The 22,352-nt window shown below is 44.8% G+C and overlaps 1 protein-coding gene across 2 annotated transcripts in view; it reads left to right on the top strand.

Moving 5' to 3' along the window:
* ZDHHC6 (zinc finger DHHC-type palmitoyltransferase 6) overlaps positions 1-21,302 on the top strand; it is a 67,968-nt gene extending 46,666 nt beyond the window's left edge. For both annotated transcript variants that reach the window (XM_033943161.1, XM_033943162.1), the window contains exons 7-11: positions 5,062-5,229; positions 9,013-9,054; positions 17,038-17,183; positions 17,279-17,328; positions 21,097-21,302. In XM_033943161.1, the coding sequence (XP_033799052.1) occupies positions 5,062-5,229; positions 9,013-9,054; positions 17,038-17,183; positions 17,279-17,328; positions 21,097-21,194 (504 nt within the window). In that variant the 3' untranslated portion in view covers positions 21,195-21,302. The remainder of the gene's footprint in view (positions 1-5,061; positions 5,230-9,012; positions 9,055-17,037; positions 17,184-17,278; positions 17,329-21,096) is intronic.
* The last annotated feature ends 1,050 nt before the right edge of the window (positions 21,303-22,352 follow it).

Here is a 22,352-nt window from a genome sequence, read left to right as displayed (position 1 = left end):
TAAATATATATTTTTTTTTTTTAACAAGATCAATACTCAAGTTGACACCCAGGCCTGTTTCAGCATTCTGATACATCCTCCCCTTGCTCACTGGAATTTTAGGGTTAACCATCTCTTGCTGTTCCATGCTTTCCATTTACCTGTCACTGTGTGCATTTACCTTGATGCTGTCTAAGGTTATACATGCTTCTCCCATTCTTATATTTTATATCTTTGTGCTGCGTATCGTGTGGAGGAGGAGAGCAGGAGTGGTGGGCTTAGCCTCCCCTTTGCTCTCTAAGGCTGAAGAAAGGTTGGGGAGGTCCATTGGTTGGAAGAAAATCCCTTCCAGAGCCCCAGAATGGCGGTCATCCTAAACGCAGGATCTCAGAGGCCATGGAGCCCAAGAGACACCAACTGGAGTCATCTAAAAGAGACTCCACGCTGCCTAATGCAGCATTTTTTTTTTTTTTTTTTTTTTAGAATTTGTAAATCTAATGTGAAGAGCCTTTCTGGATGGCTGAAATCACCAAGGGACATTTGCCAGCTCGCTAGAAGTCACATGAGGAGACTGAGGCTCCCAGGACGCATCTATCTCGGTTTCAGAGGCTGGCCAGGATTTGGTGGACCTTTCCGAGAGAGACTCAAGAATGAAGGGTCTATTTCTATGCCCTCCCTGTCACAGAGTGAGCCCTCTCTGTCAAGAGATGCGGGATCACAGGCAAGTGCGTGTGCGCTGGATACAATCGTGGCCCTTGATCAAAAGGGATGACCCCAAGGTCTGCTAGCTGTTCAGACCTGTTGTAGCTTATGCTAACTTTCTGCGGGAGTTAAACTTGGACTCCCAGCAGGTTCCCTCTGCTCCCTGCTCAATAATATGGAGTGAGAGCCTAGTGTTCTTTGTTTCCATCGCATCCTGAAGGGTCCTTTTAAAGTAACCAAGACAATGGCTTGGCTGTATCTGATGGCACAGGATTGTCAGCAGCTGTTCGATCAGCCCAAGGTAGATTACTTGGTAGCGCAGGTAACCAAGCGCACATCCCTACAAAGTGAGGAAGGTGTAGATTAGAGCTTTTAGCCATTTGACTTGCATCGCAGAAACTGCAGAAGAGTCTGGAAGGAGAAGCAGTTCGAGTCTTCTCGGACAATGCTACAGCGGTGGTATATGTTAATTGCCAGGGAGGCACCAAGAGTGCGCAGCTGAGTCTGGAAGCTTCATCTTCAGGTCCTGTCAGTGGGAGTGGACAGTATCCAAGCTGATTTCCTCAGCAGACAGATACTGAATCTAGATAAGTGGATGCTGTCTGCAGCAGCCTTCCAAGTCATTTTTTGTCATTGGGGTTGCCCAATGTTCAATCTGATGGCGACAGCAAGAAACAAGAAGGCGGACAGATACTTCAAGTTGAAAATATGAGCCCGGAATCACGAGTCTGGATGCTCTGGTCCAGCCATGGGCAAAGAGCGAGCTCTTGTATGTGTTTCCTTCATGGCTTTGAGCGCCATGGTGTTAGTCTTCCTCCAGGCTGGCCTTGACAAGGGGCTTACAGTTGCATCCTTAAGAGTCCAAATGGCGGAAATCTCTTGTTTCAGGGCTTGAGACTGAAAGACTTTGTTGGCCTCTCATCCGGACACAGCCAGATTCCTAAAGGGGGCACTGCATCTCAGACCCCTGGTAAAATACCCGTTCCCTTCATGGGATGTACAAAAGCAGTACCAGTGGTGGTTTGCAAGACCTCAGCCAGGCTCCATACAAGCCGCTGAAGGAAGCATCTTTAATGATTTGATGCTTAAGATGGTCTTTTTTGTGGCCATTACCTCAGCAAGAAGAGTGTTGGAGCTACAGACTCTTTCTTTCTGAGAGCCTTTCCTCAAATTCACAGAGACCAGAGTTTCTTTGCGCACCGTCCCATCCTTTTTGCCAAAGGTTGTTTCAGCTTTCCATGTCAATCAAGTTCAATTTATTTAATATACCGCAAATATAAAACCATAAGGCAAATCTAAGTGGTTTACAATAAAAAAATGTAAAGTTTAAAAACAAAACCAAATTAAATAGGGTAAGAATAGAAAGAAGACAAAACATAAAGGAAAACAATTATGAACATGGGGAAAGAGGGATTGCCGGTGTTCCAGTCCACAGGTTCTGAGAAGGAGGACCAGATTCTGAAAAAGTTTGATATGATAAGGGTGCTTCACCGAAATCTTGAGATCATCAATGAGTTCAGGCTATATGATCATCTTTTTGTTCTCACTAGTCAGGCTAGACACAGCGCACTGGCATCCAAGACCACAATTTCCAGATGGATCCGTAGAACCATTTTGTCAGAATATGTTGCCTGAGAAAAACAATTGCCAGGCTCCGTTAAGGTGCATTCAACTAAAAGTGTGGCTTCATGGGCGGAAGTTCAGGTGGTCTCCCGTGAGAAGATTTGTAGGGCAGCGACTTGGTCCACTCTACATACGGTACATTTTCCAAATTTAACAGAGTGGAAGAAGTGGCAAGGGGGGACTCTGCCTTTGGGACTCAGTGTTATGGACTGGCGCAGTGGTTCTGCCCTAGATTTCTGGTACTGCTTTTGTACACCCTGTCCATCTACAATGACATACCTGTTGCACTAGAAAAGAGATTAGGTTTTTATCTTAAACTAATATGTTTTCTAGTATAGGTGTGTTATTTTGGATCCACGCCCTGTCAATTATCTCCTATGCCTGACTACTGTCTCAATCAGAAAGTTTGAATCCAAAACTGAAATTCTGGATGTTGGTCAAGACCTTAGGGGTATGAAGAATTTTCTGTTGCTCTAACTTATTGGGGTATTATTTGAGCTTCATAAAAGTTTGTTTGGCCTGTTTGTTTTGCTGTTTTGATTGTTCAATGGCAATGTTTAAGATGTTTGTTGTGTTTTCAGAGCAGAACAGAATGGTAATTTGGGAAGTTTCCCCATACCCCTCCTTCACCAGTATTTCTATATGGGGCTATTGCCTGCTTTGGTACAAACTGAAGGGACACGCAGAGCCCTCTAGTGAAGGAGGAGGGATTCAGAAACTGGATTGGATTTCTTCTGCGTGGCTCGTGAGCACTGAGATATTACCTATGTGTCCAGAATGACACACCCATCTACTAGAAAAGATATTAGCAAGGTAAGACCCTAATCTCTTTATTTATTTATTTATTTCCACAGTTTATATACCACACTAGCTATAGTAGTAGGTGGTTTACAACCTAACATTCATAATTAAAACCTTTAAAATTATTACATAAAAACAATTTTGTTCCTTGTTAAAATCCCTGTTGTAGATAAATATAATGATGAAATGAGACATTTTTAAAGAGTAGCCAAAAAGTGCAAAAAGTCTGCAAATGAGTTTGCTTTGAAAGACAAAAGGAAGAGCTATTCTGAAACTGTTTCCTTTTTTGGTCCTGAAAACTTTCACCTTGATCTTGGAAACGTAGCACTCTTTGATCAAAAGAGCTTCTTGATTTTATGCACTGGTAGCTCAGTGGGGCCTGGGGTTCAGTTACTGGTTCTAGACTATATGCAATTTGGGTGGCGTTAAAGATGCTGTGGACAGCAGGGTGGGAGGTTATAGTGAGAACACAGTGGTGATACTTAGTGGCCAGATCTAGAAAGGGGACGGGATTTGATATACTGCCTTTTGGTGGTTTACATATTATATACAGATACTCAGTTTATACTTGGAGCAATGGAGAGTCGCAGGGAGCCACATTGGGAACTGAACCCAGTTGTCTTGGTTCTCAATCCACTGTACTAACTACCATGTTTCCCCAAAAATAAAGACAGAGTCACATTAATTTTGGGTCCAAAAAATGGATTAGGGCTTATTTTCAGGGGTAGTCTTATTTTTTTTCATGTACAACAATCATCTCTCCCTTCCTCTCCTCCACTCCAATTCTTCCTCTTTCCTTTCTCTCTGTCTGTCCGTCCCCTGTGCAATATCTTTCCTCCCCTGTCACCCAACCCCTTGTGCAGCATCATTCTATCCCTCCCTCCCATCCCCCTATGCAGCTGAACCCCACTGACCCTCCCACCGTGAGACTGACATACCTCCACTCCGAGGCCTCCAAAAACAGCAGCAACAGCAGCTATTTTTGGAGGACTCGGAGCAGAGGTATGTCAAGTCTCACCAGGGTGGGGATCGCTGAATTGACGAGTCCGATTTTTTTTTTTTTTTTGGCAAATCAGGCACATGTCAGGGAGTCGGGGAGTGTTGGGGACATTCAGGGGGGAGCTTTGGGGGTTGAGTTTAACTAGAGCTTATTTTTGGGGTAGGGCTTATATTAGGAGCATCTTTAAAAATCATGCTAGGGCTTATTTTCAGGATAGGTCTTATTTTCAGGGAAACAGGGTATTAGACTACTCTCCCTCCCTGTGATGCAGGCCCCAAACAAGGATCTTCTTTGTAATGAATGCCCTCTTGTTCGAATAATAAAAGAACAAGAGGGCATTCAGAAAAGTTGAAAGGGGACAGATTCAAAATGAATGCTAGGAAGTTCTTCTTTACTCAACGTGTTGTGGACACCTGGAATGCGCTTCCAGAGAGTGTAATAGGGCAGAGTACGGTACTGGGGTTCAAGAAAGGATTGGACAATTTCCTGCTGGAAAAGGGGATAGAGGGGTATAGATAGAGGATTACTGCACAGGTCCACGTGAGCGGACTGCTGGGCACGATGGACCTCAGGTCTGACCTGGCAGAGGCATTGCTTATGTTCTTATGAAAGGATTGAAATAAACTGGGAGGATATGTTAAATAGGGAAAAGATTCCTTGTTGTTGTTCCCTGGTCTAAGCTGAACTGGAAATTCAAAGGAGCAGATGGGAATTACTGGATGAGAAGGAAAAAAAATATATCTGCTAGGTATGATGTGATTATACCTAAAATTTAGGCCCAGTGGTCAGCTGTCATCTGCAGCTGGGCATGATCTCAAAGGGGCAGATGCATCCAGCCTGATCTTAGAACATGTTTCTTGCTCCCCCACCCCAAAGCATCCACCCACTCTGTCTTGGTCTGTACATCTTATGAGAATACTGTACAGCTTTATTTTTTTTCTGTTGACTCCTTGCAGGCTAAAGATAGAATTCAGTATTACCAGACAGGAGAGACCTTTATCTTTCCATATAACTTGGGAAGTAAGTGGAAGAACTTCAGGCAGGTGTTCACGTGGACGGGAATTCCTGAAGGAGATGGCTTAACCTGGCCAGTAAGAGAAGGCTGTTGTTGGTATAGTTTAACGGTAAGCAGACTTGTCTGATTGTTTTGTTAGAGTCTTAGGACAAAAATATCTCTAGAACGCAACTTTCAAAGGGTTTTCCATAACAAATCACCTGTCTGAATTTGCTGACCCTCTATGTGAGTAAAAGTGCATGCCTTGATCACAACATGTGTCTTTTTGACCATGGGGTACTGATGGCGATAGGTTCTGGGAGAAAAAGCAGGTGTCTATCTCTGTGTGGGTATTAGAGAATGACACGGTGGCAGTTACCCATGGATAGCCGCGGGTAACCTACTGAAACAGTGGGGGGAGAAAAGTGCTCATGGCGGGCATGGGGACAAGGCCATCCACCGCCCCGTGGAGCGGTGAATGGCCTTGTCCCTGCAGTTAAGGGAGGGAAGGCGCATGGTCACCGATCGTGCGCAGCCCCCTCCCTCCCCCTTGCTTTCGCGGCGCTTTAGCAAAGAAACTTACTGAAGCCAGTGCAGCCTGCCTGCCTGCAGTTGTGTGTGGGCGGAAGGCGTCTCCTCTGACACAACTTCCGGTTGCGTCAGAGGAGAAGCTTCCGCCCACACACGCGCGACTGCAGGCTTCAGTAAGTTTCTTTACTAAAACACCGCGAAGGTAAGAGGGAGGGAGGGGGCCGCGCGCAATTGGTGACCACGCGCCTTCCCTTCCTTAAGTTTCTTTACTAACGGGCTGTGAAGGTAAGGGGGAGGGAGATTCTCGGGCCGCTGAAGGGCGGTGAGGTGACGAGAGGGAAGGGTGGATGCTGTGGGGACGGAGCGGTGAAGGGGACGGGGACAGGGCGGTGAAGGGGACGGGGCAGTGACGAGGACAGATTTTTTTTTCCCGTGTCATTCTCTAATGGGTATTCAATAATTCTCAAAGCGCTTTCACTTTGAAAACTGGAGCAAAGACCCTGGTTAAAAAATATCCATGGAGCTTTGCATCTGCTTGGGTAGCAGGCAAATTGACCCTGTACTATATAAAATGTCTTATTTATGTGTGTTTATGGTATGCCTGTATAAGGGAATCATCTTAAAATGGACTTTAGCAGCAGGCATGGTTTACAATGATCCCTTGCTAAGCAGCTTCTCAGTGAGGCATATTTGGATGTCGACTTCAGGACTGCCTGAATGCACAGTGCCATATAGTTAAGAACAGATGCCATTTTCTGATATCCCCTGTGTTAATTCACAATGGAAATTAATGTGGTAAATCAATTCAGTGGGTTGATCTTTAAATTCTCTTAGACTGAAAAGATCATTTTTTACTTGTTTGTTTTTTCTATTTATTTATTTATTTCATTTTCTATCCCATTTTCCCCAAAGAGCTCAGAACGGGCTACAGATTAAACATACATAAAATACAGTCAACAGGTTACGTTCTCGTACAATCCCACTTTATTCCGGGACCAGTGGGTTATTTCTGTCTACCTGCCGTGACTTTGTTATGTGTAAAAAATCGCAACTACCCGATTACTAAAACAATAAAAATATTGGGAGTCACATTAGACACTCATTTAACAATGGTGGAACACACGAACATAATGGTAAAAAAATGTTTCCTGACATTATGGAAGTTAAAGACCATCAAAAAATACTTTGACCAATTATCATTTAGACTACTAGTGCAATCGCTAGTGCTTTCTACACTGGACTATTGCAATATCGTTTATATGGGTATACCCAAAAAAAACAGTGAGGAAACTTAGAATTGTTCAAAACACAGCGGTCCGCTTGATATTTGGATTGAAAAAAAGCAACCATGTTAGCCCCTACTACAGACTGCTTCACTGGCTGCCAATGGAGGCGCGAATAATATTCAAGGTCTCTTGCATATGTTTCAAGCTGGTTTGGGGACTAGCTTCTACCTACCTGCTACCTCACTTCGTTCTATACAGCCCTACAAGACAAACCAGAAACAGCAATCTGTTTGCATACCCAAGCATTACCGGCTGCAAATACAAAACCTTCCTGGATAGAACTTTTATGTATCAAGCTAAAGCAGCTCACAGTGTAAACATAACATAATAAAAATACATAAAATACATGTAAAAACGCAAACAAAATAAGCGCCAGCGCTTGCTTACACCAAAGCAAATGTCTTAATGCCCATATTTAATATTGTAAAATAATAAAACCCTAAGCGCGCATGCACACTTAGGGTTTCGTGATCCCTGTCGCCGTGTTTTCTGATCCGTGGCCAAATTCTGTTTTAGAACGCAGCGGCAGGGAACACTCTGTCCACTCCTCTCCTCCCGGCCTGACTCACTGTAAGGCCTGCTGTTCGTCGTCGTCGTCACCCCCCCCCCCTCGCGCGCACCCCTCCCCGCCGCATCCGAACCCTCGTTGACCCTCCCACCACGAGATGACTTACAAACCACCTGGCTCCAGCGGCGTCCGCAGCATTCTAAATACGCTGCTTCGGGGCCTTCTACTGCCCTGATTTCCTCTGCTGCGTCCCCAATGACGTCATTGGGGACGCAGCAGAGGAAATCAGGGCAGTTGAAGGCCCCGAAGCAGCGTATTTAGATTGCTGCGGACGCCGCTGGAGCCAGAAGGTTTGTCGGTTGTCTATCGGTGGGAGAGTCGGTGGGAGGGTCAGTGGAGTCGGCTGCACGGCGGCGGTAGTGGCCGGGGGGGGAGATGGAAAGATGCTGCTCAAGGGTTCTACTGCACAGGGAGATGGGAGGGAGGGAAGCAGCCAGGGGTGGGACAAAGTCTGAAAGGCAGTGAGGGGGACATAGGAAGGAGGCACTGAGGGCACTAAGGACATAGGAAGGGGGCCACAGAGAGACAGACAGGCATGACGCAACAAAGAAATACAAGCAGGCAGGGGGGGTGGGACGAAGTCTGAAAGGCAGTGAGGGCACTAAAGACATAGGAAGGAGGCCACAGAGCGACAGGCAGGCATGACGCAACAGAGAAATACAAGCAGGCAGGTGGGGGTGGGACAAAGTCTGAAAGGCAGTGAGGACACTAAGGACATAGGAAGGGGGCCACAGAGAGACAGGCAGGCATGAAGCAACAGAGAAATACAAGCAGGCAGGGGGCCAGGGAGAGACACAGACAGAAAGAATGACAAACAGTGTCCAAGGAGAGAGAGACAAAGAAAAAAAGAAAGATAGACAGACATCTACTCTAGCACCCGTTAATGTAATGGGCTTAAACACTAGTTGCAAAATAAATGTCTCTTCAATAACTTCTTAAACCCATCAAGATTACATTGCTTTCTAATATATAAGGGTAATAGATTCATTCCTGGGGTCCTCTACAGGAAAACATAGTCACACATGAGGTATTCAGTCTCAAATCACTTACAGATGGCACAGACAAATCGCCTTGATGGACAGAGCGCAATTTTGATAAAGGGACATAAGCCTGAATAGTGCCTACCAAACTTGCAGGAGCCAAACCATTCACACACAAGTATCTTCTACAGATGTTCCTGGCTGCTTTGCTACTGACTGATGTTTACAGAACCAGTGGCAGTGATGAGCTATGAGGGGGAGAGGTTTAAGGTTCTGAAGTTTGAGGCTTCTTGTAAAGTCCTGATGAATAGATGGAAATAACCCACTGGTCCCAGAATAAAGTGTGTATTTGCAAGAAAAAAGATTAGCAAAGGTAAGAACCTAATCTTTCGATATGACATAATTACAGTACAAATTTATGATACGAGGTTGTGTCCTAATTTGATACATACGAGGGGTCTAATACCAATAAACATAATATAGAGTTTACAATTTGCCATAATTATCATTGTTTTGAATAATGTGAACTTTTTTCTTTCATTATACAGGTAGAGCAACTGAAACAGAAAAAAGACAAGCAAGTAAGAAGTGTAAGTAAAGATTGCTTTTGTTGGCCTAATATGTTTAACACATGAGCTGAAGGGATTAGAGGGCCCTATTTTCAGCTGGCAGTGATCGGTGTTTTCCTGAGTGCTGCTAGCATTGAATTTCAGGGTTTAATGCTGGGTTATGTCCAAGCTCACTATCACATATCCGATTAAATGCAATATCCAGCACTTAACTTTCTATGGGTTACCACATAAAGACAGGACTGACTTTTTTATGCCCGCCGAGTGGTGAACATGGATGGCGTGTGCACAAAGTGCTCTGGCCGCTGTGAAGGAGAATCCTTGGCAGCTTCAGGTGCCAGCGAGCAGGGCAGTGTTCTCCCCAGAAATTATTTCCAGCCGGGTGGCATGAAAAAGTAGCCGGATGAGGTGAGGCGGGGAAATTTGGTAGTGGGGAAAATTAAGGGCTCCTTTTACAAAGGTGCGTTAGGGCCTTAACACGCGGAATAGCACGCGCTAAAATGTCCTGCGCGCTAGCCGCTACTGCCTCCTCTTGAGCAGGTTGTAGTTTTTGGGTAGCGCGCTAAAAACGCTAGCGCACCTTTTTAAAATGAGCCCTAAATGTGTGTACTATTTTTATTAGTTAATTATTATTGTTTTCCAATGCTCAATATGACTTCCTTTTTTAAGGTTTGACACTTGTGCCAGAATATTTTTACTAAATTTAAGAAGTATCCAATTCTAGAAGCGAATAATTAGATATTTGCCCTCTTTCAAATGGTATAGAGGTTTAAAAAAGAGAAATGCGTTAATGAAGTCATTGAGTTCAATCTAGACATTTATTTCTGCATAAATTTAATCAACTAAGAAGAAAAAAAAAAAGATAAATATAGCTCATCCTGTCATACAAGAAACGGCTCTACAGCACCTCTAATAATGTTTTGATCACTAGGTTCCTTCCTGAGGTCACACTGAGGATATGAAATAGATGCTATCCCCACTTCCAGACCTCTTCCACATAATTTATGGAGAGGTGTTACTGAGCCTTCTTGCACTACAGCAAAATAAAAAAGTAGCAGATAAAGATCAAAGTGAGAGCTAAGGCAAAACAGTTTAGGTAAAGATGCAAGTAATAATTAGCAATGTATTAAAAAAATTTTATTTTTATTTGCTTTTAATGTCATTTGAAAGCTGCTTGATGTTAATACAACTTTAATTTAATTCTTTATAGTGTGTGTGGGAGGGACAACACCTATGTCAACAGTAAAGTTAGAATAGTCATTAAATTCAGTGGTGGACCTAGTATATATGACAGCCAGTGCTGATCTTTTTTTTTTTTAAACCCTCCTCTATGTAAAAAAGATATTCTTTAGCGCACTCCAGACCAGTAGAGGTTAATCTTTACAAATGGGTATATATCCAATCATGACCAGCAGGTGGAGACTGAAAACAAAACTGTGGGACAGTATATAATATACTCCCTTCTCTATTTACCTCAGTCTTCTTTCAGTCTCCAGCAGGTGTTGAGTGAGCTGTACCCATCTCCCTTGGTAGGGCTGTTGGAATTTTTTTAGGGGGTTTCTAGTCCCTGTTTTTGGCCGGACAGAGCTTGGGCGGGCCCTGTTTGGGGGTCCGTCCGACCTCGGGGGTGTCAAACCCGGCGGGTCTCGAGCGGGGTCCCTTCCTCCACCTCCCCACATTTTTTTAGAGGAGCCTCAGCAGTAAGCCTTGCCCCCTAAATCAAGCAAGGCATATTGCTTCGAGAGCCTGTGGAGTCTGTTCTGTAAAAAATAAAAATAAATCCTGAGGTAGTGCCGGTCTGCAGGGTTACTTCCCTGTCAGTTTACTGTTTTTTAATGTATTTTTTCATCTAACCGACACTTTGTTTCTAGCTTGGTCGCGTATGGAGCCATTGTGCCCTTCTCCAGAGGAGTGGGACACAATTTGGTCCAGCCGCGAGGCACTCGCGGCCGGCCTGAACTCGGCGGTTTGGTGGAGCTCCGTCGGCAGCGGCTGCAGGCGCCCAGAGCTCCCGCCGATGGTGCCTAGCGAGTCGGCTGGGAGCAGTGGGGAAGCCCGGTTTTCCCCAACTGCCCACAGAGGGATTCCCCGAAGGATTCCCTCTCAGCTGATTTTTTGACAGCTGATGCTGACTTGCCTGTTTTAGCGGCTGGGACTGTTCAGGCTTCTCAGCCACTACAGGCTATGGAGGGAGCATTTTTGGCGGGAAAGTCGCCATTTTCACAGTCTGGCCCCTCCATTTTGTCTATAACCTCAGGTGACCTTCCCCCTGTATTGGAAAAACAGGGGCAGGTTTCTGCTGTGTCCCCTGCTGTGGTAGGGAGTCCCTTGGGACCCCCGGGGTTTCCCCTGATTTCTTTTTTCTTTTTTTTTTTTTTTTTTCCCTTTATTTATTGGATTATTCATTACAATATCTCTGTAACAAACATACATGAATGAACACAGAAAAAAAAATACAAAATACAAAATGTAAATTCCCAAATGGGAATTAACATAATATAAGAAAACTAATTCAACCGTATCCTAGTCCACATTAAAGCTGATCGCCAGTACAAATAAAACATCAAAGCAAATCTTTCTATCTACTTTCTAGGGACAGGCAAATGGCTATTATATATATTATACATCATCCTCCAAAAGTAAACCAAAATAAGGAATTAAACTTTCAAAAAAGGTTTCTCTTTGATAAAATCTTCCACCTGGGCTGGATCAAAAAACACATATTTATCATTTCCATATGATATTAGGCATTTACATGGAAATTTTAAGAAGAAAGTGGCTCCGACTGCCAAAACCTTGGGCTTTAGCTGAAGGAACTGTTTCCTCTTAAACTGAGTTTGTCTAGAGACATCTGGAAAAATTATCACCCGTTGACCACAAAACATCTCTTGCTTTTTCAGGAAATATAATTTCAAAATATCTTGTTTCTCAAGTTCTGTCTTGAAGGTCACGAGAAGAGTTGCTCGTTTCTCAATTATGTCTTTAGAAGACTCCAAAAACTGTGATACATTCAAACTCTCTGGTGATACTATTCTATCCATTCCACCTTCCTCTACCTTTTCTTTGGAATCTCTTGAAATGTAATATAAATTATCGACCTCAAAGGTCTCCACTTTGTTATAATGTAATATCTCCCTCAAATACATTTTCAAAAGTTCCATTGCAGAAAGGTAATGTGTGGTAGGAAAATTTAGCAAGCGAAGATTTTTAACTCTAATAGCATTTTCCATTTTTTCTAACTTAGCATGTAACATCATACTATCCTTTATATTAGAAACAGCACTAGCTTGTAAATTACCTACTGCCTGATCTAACTTTTCAACCTTTACAGCTGTTTCTCCAATTTTATTATTTTGTTCTTTAATTTTCACAGTTACATCAGATGAAAATTGACATAAGTTCAAAACGGTTTTTTGTAGGGATGACTCTATTCTGTTAATACTAAGCCAAACATCATTTAGAGTGATCACTTTATCCCTGGGGAGAGCGTCTGAGCTTTGCCCAGTACTCATCTGCACTGGGGTTAGTTCTTTAGCTTGCCCCAGGGACTGTCCTGAAACCTCCAGACCAGATACTGACAATGATTGAAGGGAAGAAGAAATTATTCCTTCCTTAAAAAGGGAAGGAGATTCTTCTAACCGTAAGGAATATGATGGTTGAGGAGGTGGTGTTGGTTCCCCAGAGGATAAGGAGACAGCTTGAGTATTAAAAGTTACCTGTTCCTCAACCGGAGGCAAGATGGGAACCACAAGATGGCGATCCATCGGGCCTGTTGTTGCAGCAGATGGTATTGCCTTAGCTTTCCTCTTACCCATGCTGAAGAGATGGTAGTCCTGCTCCCTGCTCCTCTTAGGCTCCAAAGGGGCTCAAAAGGGGCAAACCCCTTTAGCCACGCCCCTTCATCGGGACAGGCAGTCCCGCAGCAGCCCCGACCCAGCCAGCTGAGAGGGTCCTCCGGGGAGCCTTAAAATCGGAGCAGCCGCCGAGGGAGCCTGTCGTTAGTGCTGGTTAGCACTGTCTTCATCGGGACAGGCAGTCCCGCAGCAGCCCCGACCCAGCCAGCTGAGAGGGTCCTCCGGGGAGCCTTAAAATCGGAGCAGCCGCCGAGGGAGCCTGTCGTTAGTGCTGGTTAGCACTGTCTTCATCGGGACAGGCAGTCCCGCAGCAGCCCCGACCCAGCCAGCTGATTTCTTTTTTCTTTGTGCAGAGCCTATTTTCAGGTGGCTGGGGGGTCATGGATGCGCCCAGGGGGTTTCGGGGAGTGGGGTTTCCTCCGCACTCCCTGCGGTTTTGACTCTCTCGTCTGTTGTGGCGTCCCCTCCTCTTCCTCCTCCCTCGTTCAAGCGTCCGCGGGTGTCTTGGGACGAGGATTTATGGTCTGAGGAGCGTGTCGGCCTGGATGAGGACCTGGACCCTTTTGAGGATTTCCAGGACCCTCTCGAGGGGACGGCCGCTGGCGGGTTGTCGGGTTTCCTGTCCTCCGGCGAAGAGGCGTCCGTGGTGCGCCTTTTTCAGAGGGATGAGCTACCGGACCTGATTCAACAGGTTTCTTCGGTGTTGCGTTTGAGGATGCGCCGCCGGAGACTCCGCGTGTGGGGGACCCTCTGCTTAGGGGGATCCGTACCATTTCCCGCTCTTTTCCTATGCATCAGGATATTCGGGATATTGTACTGGAACAGTGGAAAACGCCGGAGGCGCCGTTTCATTTGGCGCGCGTCATGGCTCGTTTGTATCCCATCCCAGAGGGGGATCGGGCTACTTTAACGTCGCCAGTCGTAGACGCGGTGGTCTCGGCGATTTCTAAGCGGCATACTGTGCCTGTTGAGGGCGGTTCTGCCTTGCGGGACTCTGAGGAGCGCAAGTTGGAGAACATTCTTAAGCAAAATTTTCAGGTCTCTGCCTTTGGGGTCCAGGCGGCTATTTGTGGGGGGCTGGTGGCTCGCGCCGTGTTTCGGTGGGCTGAGCGTGTCCTGGATCGGGAGTCTGATGATTGGTCTTTGGTGGATCAGGAGGTGGCGAAGATTGAGATGGCTGCCTCGTTCCTCTCAGATGCTCTTTATGACTTGGTGTGGATGTCGGCTAAGTCTATGGCCTTTGGCGTGGCCGCGCAGCGTATTTTGTGGCTTCGCGCTTGGTCAGTGGCTGCTGTGTCCAAAACTCAGCTTACTAAATTTCTCTTCCGGGGGTCTTTTTTGTTTGGAGAGGACTTAGATAAGTTGTTTCAGACTCTGACAGACTCAAAGGTGCCCCGTCTGCCTGAGGACCGTGCCCGCCCGGCGTCTCGGGGTGGCACTGCCCGGGGGCGTTTGCGGGAGTTCCGCAAGTATTGCCCGGGGCATGGGGCTGCTTCTTTCCCAGCTCCGGGGTTTTCCCAGGGTCGGTTTTTCCAGCGCATGCAGCCCTTTCGGGGGGCAGGGAATCCCTCCGCCAGTTCCCCCGCTTCCTGTCCTGCACAATGACTCCTTGCCGGCACCCCCTTTGGTTCTGGTTGGTGCCCGGCTGCATGATTTTTTTTCCCAAATGGGCCGAGATCACGTCCGATCAGTGGGTCCTGGAGGTGGTGCGGGACGGTTATGCCCTGGAGTTTGCCCGCTCTCTGCCGGATCTTTTCCTAGCCTCAGGCACCTTGGAAGACGCAGGCTTTTTGCCAGACCCTTCAGCGCTTGCTAGATCTCAAGGCAGTTGTTCCAGTGCCCCCTCCGGAGTGGGGCACCGGCAGGTACTCAATTTACTTTGTGGTGCCCAAGAAGGAGGGGACTTTTCGGCCAATCCTGGATTTGCAGGGGGTCAACAGGGCTCTCAAGATTCCCTCTTTTCGCATGGAAACTCTGCGGTCGGTCATTCTGGCGGTTCAGCTGGGGGAATTTCTCACTTTTCTCGATCTGACGGTGGCCTACTTGCATGTTCCCATTCGGGCCTCTTATCAGCGCTTCCTTCGCTTTGCGATCTTGGGTCGGCACTATCAGTTCTGTGCGCTTCCCTTTGGTCTGGCCACGGTTCCCCGGACGTTCACCAAGGTGATGGTGGTCGTCGCGGCGGCCTTGCGGTCGGAGGGCATTCTGGTGCACCCCTACCTGGACGACTAGTTGATTTGGGCAAAGTCGTTGCAGGAGAGCTCCCGGGTTACTGAGCATGGGGCATTGACGCCATTTGTGAAAGCTTCAGGTTTGAAAATAATTCTACATGCAAAATGACACCAGCGCAAGGTTTTAAAATTATAACCAGGATTTATTGAATTATTGGTTCTATTTTCCCATTATTAGATCAAAAGAATAGCATAATTGCTTACGTTGCGCTCATGGGAGATCATCATCGTGGCCAAAGGCTGGCCTTCTCACAATGGTCTCGTTTTTCTATCTCATTACAGTCTATTATATAACTTTTGGTTTAGTGACATCATCAAGTTTGACGACCAATAACATTTCTATGGGTGGTCTCAAAGTTTAGACAAAGAAACATTCCTCCATGTTTAAAAGTTAGTCAAAGTTTCAGATGATTTCTGAATTAACATTAACATTCAAAAGAATTCACAATTATTAACATGGTAAATTCTCAGTCCTTCCATGCTGACAAGTTCTGAGCCTTAAAGGAAAAAAACTCCTAAGCTGACAGATTCAAATTACACAGCCTTACACAGAAATCTTACTCAGGAGAAAAAGGGGGGGTTAAATCCCCCTCTCCTCTTCCTGAAGCATGGGCTTCCAATACCCCCCTTTTCCCTATTCTTGAGACTGACTCTAATCACTTCCAGATGTTGTGCTCAAGATTTTTTCTTAATGTTTCTGCTTATAAAACCATTTATATTTCATTCATGGGCCCCAAACATTCATAATTTCATTCATATCTTGGCCATTCATACTTCATACATTTTATATCTCAGTTTGGAATATGGAATCTAATATGCTTTTTCCTAACTGGCCTGAGCACATCTGTTTTCAATTAGAACCACGAGGCTAAAGGCGGGAAGCTGAACAAAGAACAGAAACTATTCACTGGCACAAGATGCTGGCCTAAGACAGGACAGTTATAGCACATACAAAAGAACCTCCATGTAATCATGATTTCCACCATGATTTAGCTCAACAGCAAAATACACAAGAAAACACCATTCTTTTCCTTATATTAATCTTTAGTGTGTTTTTTCTTCTGGCCTTAGCTACATTATATTTAAATGTTTTATTCACCTATTTTTCGTACGCTTCTATTTGGGCGCGGTCCTTAACTAACACAGATGTTTGTCTAACTAGAATTACCCAGAATCATACGAAAAACTGGCGCTACAAAAATACTGCACTATCATGCTTCTGACATCCATCTCAATATCGTCCCATAACGAGCACGCTAGCCACGATTCATTACGGCTTGGGTGGTGGAGTTTCTCCGGTCGCTGGGCTGGGTGGTCAACCTTTCCAAGAATCGGTTGGTCCCGGCTCAGTGTCTGGAGTACCTTGGGGTTCTGTTCAACACCTCCTTGGGGAAGGTCTTCCTTCCAGAGGCCCGGATAAGCAAATTGCAATCTCAGTTTCGCCTTCTTTTGGCGTCCCGGTGTCCTCGGGTGCGGGATTTCTTCCTATTCTTGGGGTCGATGGCGGCGTCCCTGGACGTAGTTAGGTTTTCAAGATATCCCTAATGAATATGCATGAGAGATATTTGCATATAATGGAAGTGACAGGTATACAAATCTCTCTCATGCATATTCATTAGGGATATCTTGAAAACCTGACTGACTGGGGGGGTCCCCCAGGACAGGTTTGGGAACCACTGCTATAAATGGAGGAGGGAAACAGCAAGATTGGAATTAGTACATACCAGATCAGTTTTCACCACTAAGATAGCTGAATGATGGATGTAAAGGCTGTAAAACTCTTAAGATCATGACAAAAAAGATCATGACAAAAAAGGAAGAAATAAATAAATAAAAAACCTTTGATAGTAAAAAATCTATACACAAAGGTGAAAAATCAATAAAACATTAGCATACCTTTATGGTCTGTTTCACTCTAGGTGCAGTATCGAGTGATAGAAAACTACGGCGGAGCCTGCTGCCCAGTGACCAAAGGCATCAAAACCTTCTTCACAACACCCTGCTCAGAAGAGCCTAGGATTGAGCTGCAGAAGGGAGAGCTCATTTTAGCGACTAGAGGTTTGAAGTAAGTTCCTCTTAAAGCAGCCCTGGAAATGCAGAAACATTCCTGGGCTGAAACCCTTCACATTTTGAATAATGCTCATCTTTGTACTCTTTCAGACACTGGATGTACGGAGACAAGATTTTGGAGGGAGGAGGAACAACAGAAGGTAAAATTTCAAGTTCCCAGAACTTTTCCCTGGTGGTGTAAAACCAACAAGATTTCTTTGGATTTTAGCCCATTTACTCACTTCTACTATTATTGCTTACTAGTGTTTAAGCCCGTTACCTTAACGGGTGCTAGAATATATGTCTGTCTGTCTGTCTTTCTTTCTGTCTCCCTCCCGCTGTCGTTCTTTCTGTCTGTCTCTCTTCATGCCCCTGTGTCTTTTTTCCTTTATTTCTCCCTCCCTCCCGCTGGGTGTCTGTTTTTCTTTCTATCTGTCTCTCTCCCTGCCCCCTATGCAGCAGCATTTCTCTCCCCCCTTCCCTGTGCAGCAGCCACAGCAGCATTCCCTCCCCCTCCATTTCCCTGTGCAACAGCATTTCCCCCACCCCATTTCTCTGTGCAGCAACTACAGCAGCATTCCCTCCCCCTCCATTTCCCTGTGCAGCAGCATTTCCTTCCCCACACCCCATTTCCCTGTGCAACAGCAGCAGCAGTATTTCCCTCCCCCTCCACTTCTCTGTGCAGCAGTGGTATTTTTCTCCCCCTCCAGGTCCCTGTGCATCAGCAGCAGCATTTTCCCCTACCCCCCCTTCCCTTCTCACGGTCTGGTCGGCTCCCTTAGTCCCTTGCCAGAGTTTATTTTTAAGGTTAAAGGTGCTGCGGTGGCTCCTCTCACTATCCCCGCCTGCATCGGAAGCCTTCTCCGACGCAGGTGCAGCTCGTAAGAGTTTCAAGTTTAATAAGATTTGTTATCTACGCAGTATCATATATTTCAATGCGTATAACAATTTTCCAATGCATAAAAATAAAAAAAAAGGGTGGACAAAATATGACATTACATACAAATCATATAAGTTCTAATACAAACTAATATAAACTAATACAAAAAGGGTAAATAGGATGGACTACAGTCTTTAATTAATTAAAAAAAATAAAAAGAAACATTTGGGGAGGAACATATAGGATGGGATCACATAAAATCCATTAGGATCTGAAGATTTTATATTTGGGAGGTTAAGCTGTCTATGTATTGAATGCATCATTATACAGAAAGCTTTTTAAGAAGCGCTTGAATTTTTCTAAGGATGGTTCATTACGTAGATACAGTGGTAAGTTGTTCCACAGCTGAGGAGCAATGACTGAGAAAATGGTAGGTCTCCTGGTCCCTATTATTTTTAGAGAAGGAATAGTTAGTAAATTTTGTTGTATTGATCTGAGAGCCCTAAATGGATAGTACGGTATCATAAGTCAATCCAAAAATATCGGCACGTGTGATTGTTGAATTTTAAAGGTAAGCAATATGATTTTAAAAGTTATTCTATGTGTAATTGGTAGCCAATGTGCAGCCTGTAAAAGTGATGTAGCGTGGTCATATTTTTTTGATCTTGTAATAAGCCGCCGCGGCTTTTAACTTAAAAATAAACTTCAGCCAGTAGGACTGTATTTCCTGGATGGAGGATTGCTGCTTCGATGGCTTGAGGAGGTGGAGAGCAGGGAGGCCAGCGCTTTTCAATCTCTCTGTCAGCCACTGGCATAGCTAAGCGTGCATGCACACTCCTGCCGGCCACGGACCTACGGATCACGCAAGTAGGAGTGCGCATGCGCCCTTAGCGTTTTATTATAGTAGATAGTAACACTAAATGTTCTAATCCTTCGACAAAATATTAGTCAAAGGAAACATAAGTAAAAACACAAAATGCTTTTTAAATAAATAATTACTTAATTTTTTTGAGAAACAGTGATCCAACACCTATGTGAAGAAATAACTGACCCCCTGACGTAATAATTGTTGTGTCACATTTAATAGCAATAAGTGCAGCCAAAATCTTCCTGTAATTTGTTATCAGTCTTCCACATTGCTGTTGAAGAATCTTAGCCCACATTTCTTTGCAGAACTGCTTTAATTAAGACACATTCTTTGATTTTCACACATGAACTGCTTGTTTCAGTATGATTCCAGCATGGGGCTCTGATATAGTAGAGAATGACACAGGGAAAAAATTTGTCCCCATCTCCGCCCCATCCCCACAAACTCGGTCCCTGTCTCTGTGAGCTCGGCCCCTGCCCCCACCATCTGATCCCATCCGCACAAGCATCGAATAGTTTTATACTGAACTTATTTTATTAAAGTATAAAAGGAAACAATATTGTGTACCATTGTCATTTTATAAATCAGAGTTCCGGCTGCCGAACTAGAGGAAGAGATGTTCAGCTGGCAGGGCTTTGTTTATAAATTTATCAACACAGATACAATACTACTTTATTCTAAAGCAAAAAAAAAGAAAGAAATATTTTCTACCTTTGTTGTCTGGTTTCTGCTTTCCTCATCTTCTCATCATTATCTTCCTTCCATCCACTGTCTGCCTTCTCTCTTCCTCACCGCTCTATTTCTATGCCTCTACCAGAAACTGTCTGCCTCTCCTTTCCATTTCTCTCTTCCCCCCCCATCCCACCCCATTGGTCTGGAACCCATCTTCTTCCCTCCACTCCTCGGGATCGGGCGGGCCTAAGTGTCCAAAGAAGCTTATGCAAGTGAGACACAGTGTAGGGCAGATCCCCCTGTATCCTGAAACAATTCCCCCAATCTTCGAGCCACTCCAGTAGACCACCCATTCCTCCGTAAGGTTGCTATATAATGTGTCATCTGGATATAGCCAAACAAATCCCCTCTAACGATAGCCAAAGAATCTGTAAGGGCTGGAAAAGATTTCATCCCCCCTCATTTAACACCTGAGAGTGTGAAGACCCTGGCCTCCCCAGCTGCGAAATACTCTTGAGGTCATGCCCGGAGGAAACTCCAGATTCCCCTGAAAAGGCATAAGATCAGTGATGTGAGGGTTATAACCCAACATCAGCATGAGCCACTTCCAAGCCTCCCGTAAGGAACCCAACAGGGGACTCTGGGCAACCTCCATTGGTAGATGTCACCTCTGCGCCTGTAAAAGATACGGGAAGTGCAATTGGGGAAAAAAGAGTCCATATTAAAGGGGTATAGGTATTCTCACCTGTAACCCAATCCCACACACGTTTTAAGAGACATGCCAAGTTATATAGCCTTAAATCTGGTAGACTCATACCCCCTTGACTTCAGGGACTCAGAAGCCTATCGAAGGCCAGTTTAGACTTACCCCCTGCCCATCAGAACTTACCCCCTGCCCATCAGAAGCCGCTGCAGTGTTTTCCAATCTCAGGACTGCAACCACAAGGGAACAAGTAGAGCCATTTAGGAAACAAGATCTTGCGGAACAATGCTATACATCCCCCCAATGACAATGGCAGAGTCCTCCAGCTGGCCAGCCTCTGCTTGGTGTGCTGCAAGATCTGCATTATATTGACAGTATAAAGGCGATTAGGGATGGGAAGGTAAATATTTAAAGTGGTCATCGACTTACCTTAGTGGAAAGTTAGTAATATAGTAGATGACGGCAGATAAAGACCCAAATGGTCCATCTAGTCTGCCCAACCTGATTCAATCTAAAAATTTGTTATCTCCTCATTGGTCCCTCAGGCTAGGATCGGTTGCTAAAGCCTCAGATTTACCCATATTAAGCTTGAAGCCTGAAAAATCTCTATATTCTTGGAAGTTCTCCAGGAGTGTAGGCAAAGACCTGCGTGGTTGGGTTAGGTGGACCAGGATATCGTCCGCAAAAGCTGCCATCTTGAAAGTGCATTCCCCAATCTGGACCCCCGACAATGTCAGGATTAGTCAAAATTTCACAAATTAAGGGATTCATGCAGCACTGTTTAAACATTTGTCTTTTTCTTTCAGCTGGTACAAAAAACAGAGGCTGGTTCCCTAGAAGATGTGTGGAAAAGTGCGTATATGACAATGGGACTGACCAAACAGAAGGGAAGAAAGGCAGATGACCCCTTTTCTATTTTCGTTGGGAGAATTTTGTAACAGGGCTCCTTTGTAAGAAGACTTTGTTTTACAATAAATGCAAAGAAACCTGCTCTGCCTTCATACTGTGTGAAGACAACCTCAGTGTCTTATTCTGTGACTCATCGCAGGTGTGAACAAACTATTCCACATCTGCCTTCAGCAATTCCAAATTTCCTACAGTTTGTGTCATTTCAGCTTTTACTATAAAATTTGAAAGAAATGTGGACATTCTCTGTAAAAGTAGTAATTCAAAATAGTATACAACAAACAGTAAAATCAGTCTGTATTAATTATAAATATTACTTAGTGCTGTTTTTTAAAAATGATTTCATGGTCCTCCAATTCCCTGGGAGCGGCCATGTTTGGAACAGATCTATAAATGGCTCACAAAGAATGGAATCTGATTGGTTCTTGCAGTGTGTGTGATGTCATCTGTGGCATCCTAAGCAGAGTAGCCCAATCTCATCCATTAAGCATGAGATGATTCTTGAGTTATGGCAGCTATAAGGGTTTGTAGGGGAGCTGTTTAAGGAATTTAAGAAATAACAATTACAGAATATAACAAAACCAATAGAGTAATGTAGAAGAAATAATACCAGGGATGGCCTGATGGTTCAGTTGCAGCATTGCTTGCTGTCCTACATCAAATGTGTGTAATTTACTGAGCCTGTTTCTGTTTCTTGAGTTAGATATGATACTGAGACAGCATTTATAGCTCCCCATTCATTATAAATGGCAAACTCAAGGTGTATGTACCCTGGCTGCCGGGGTGGAGGTGAGGGGTCATTTATAGCCCCTGGACAAGGTCTTTGTTGGGGATAGTTGGAGTAGTTGGAAGGAGAGATGAGGATACAAAATTAGGGGAGGGAAGCTGCCTCATGGTTCAGTGGCAGCGCTACACCGCCATACAGAGAATCGTTTCAGCTGGGGATGTTGGAGAGGCAGTGGTTACAGCCACTGGGTGGAGGGAGCCTTCACTTCTCGCAGATCTAGGGTCCAGACTTAAGGCTCATGATTGATGGTGCATGGTCCTCATCCAAGGACGGCCCTGGTAGGGATCAGACTTAAGTACGTATGTTTGGGAACTTAAAAAATAGGGTAAAAATCTGTGGATACCCGTGAATAAGGGCTGATAATGTCGG

This window comes from Geotrypetes seraphini, chromosome 4 (assembly GCF_902459505.1).
Source record: "Geotrypetes seraphini chromosome 4, aGeoSer1.1, whole genome shotgun sequence".
Classification (NCBI taxonomy): Eukaryota; Metazoa; Chordata; class Amphibia; order Gymnophiona; family Dermophiidae; genus Geotrypetes; species Geotrypetes seraphini.
This window is presented reverse-complemented; position numbering and strand designations above follow the sequence as displayed.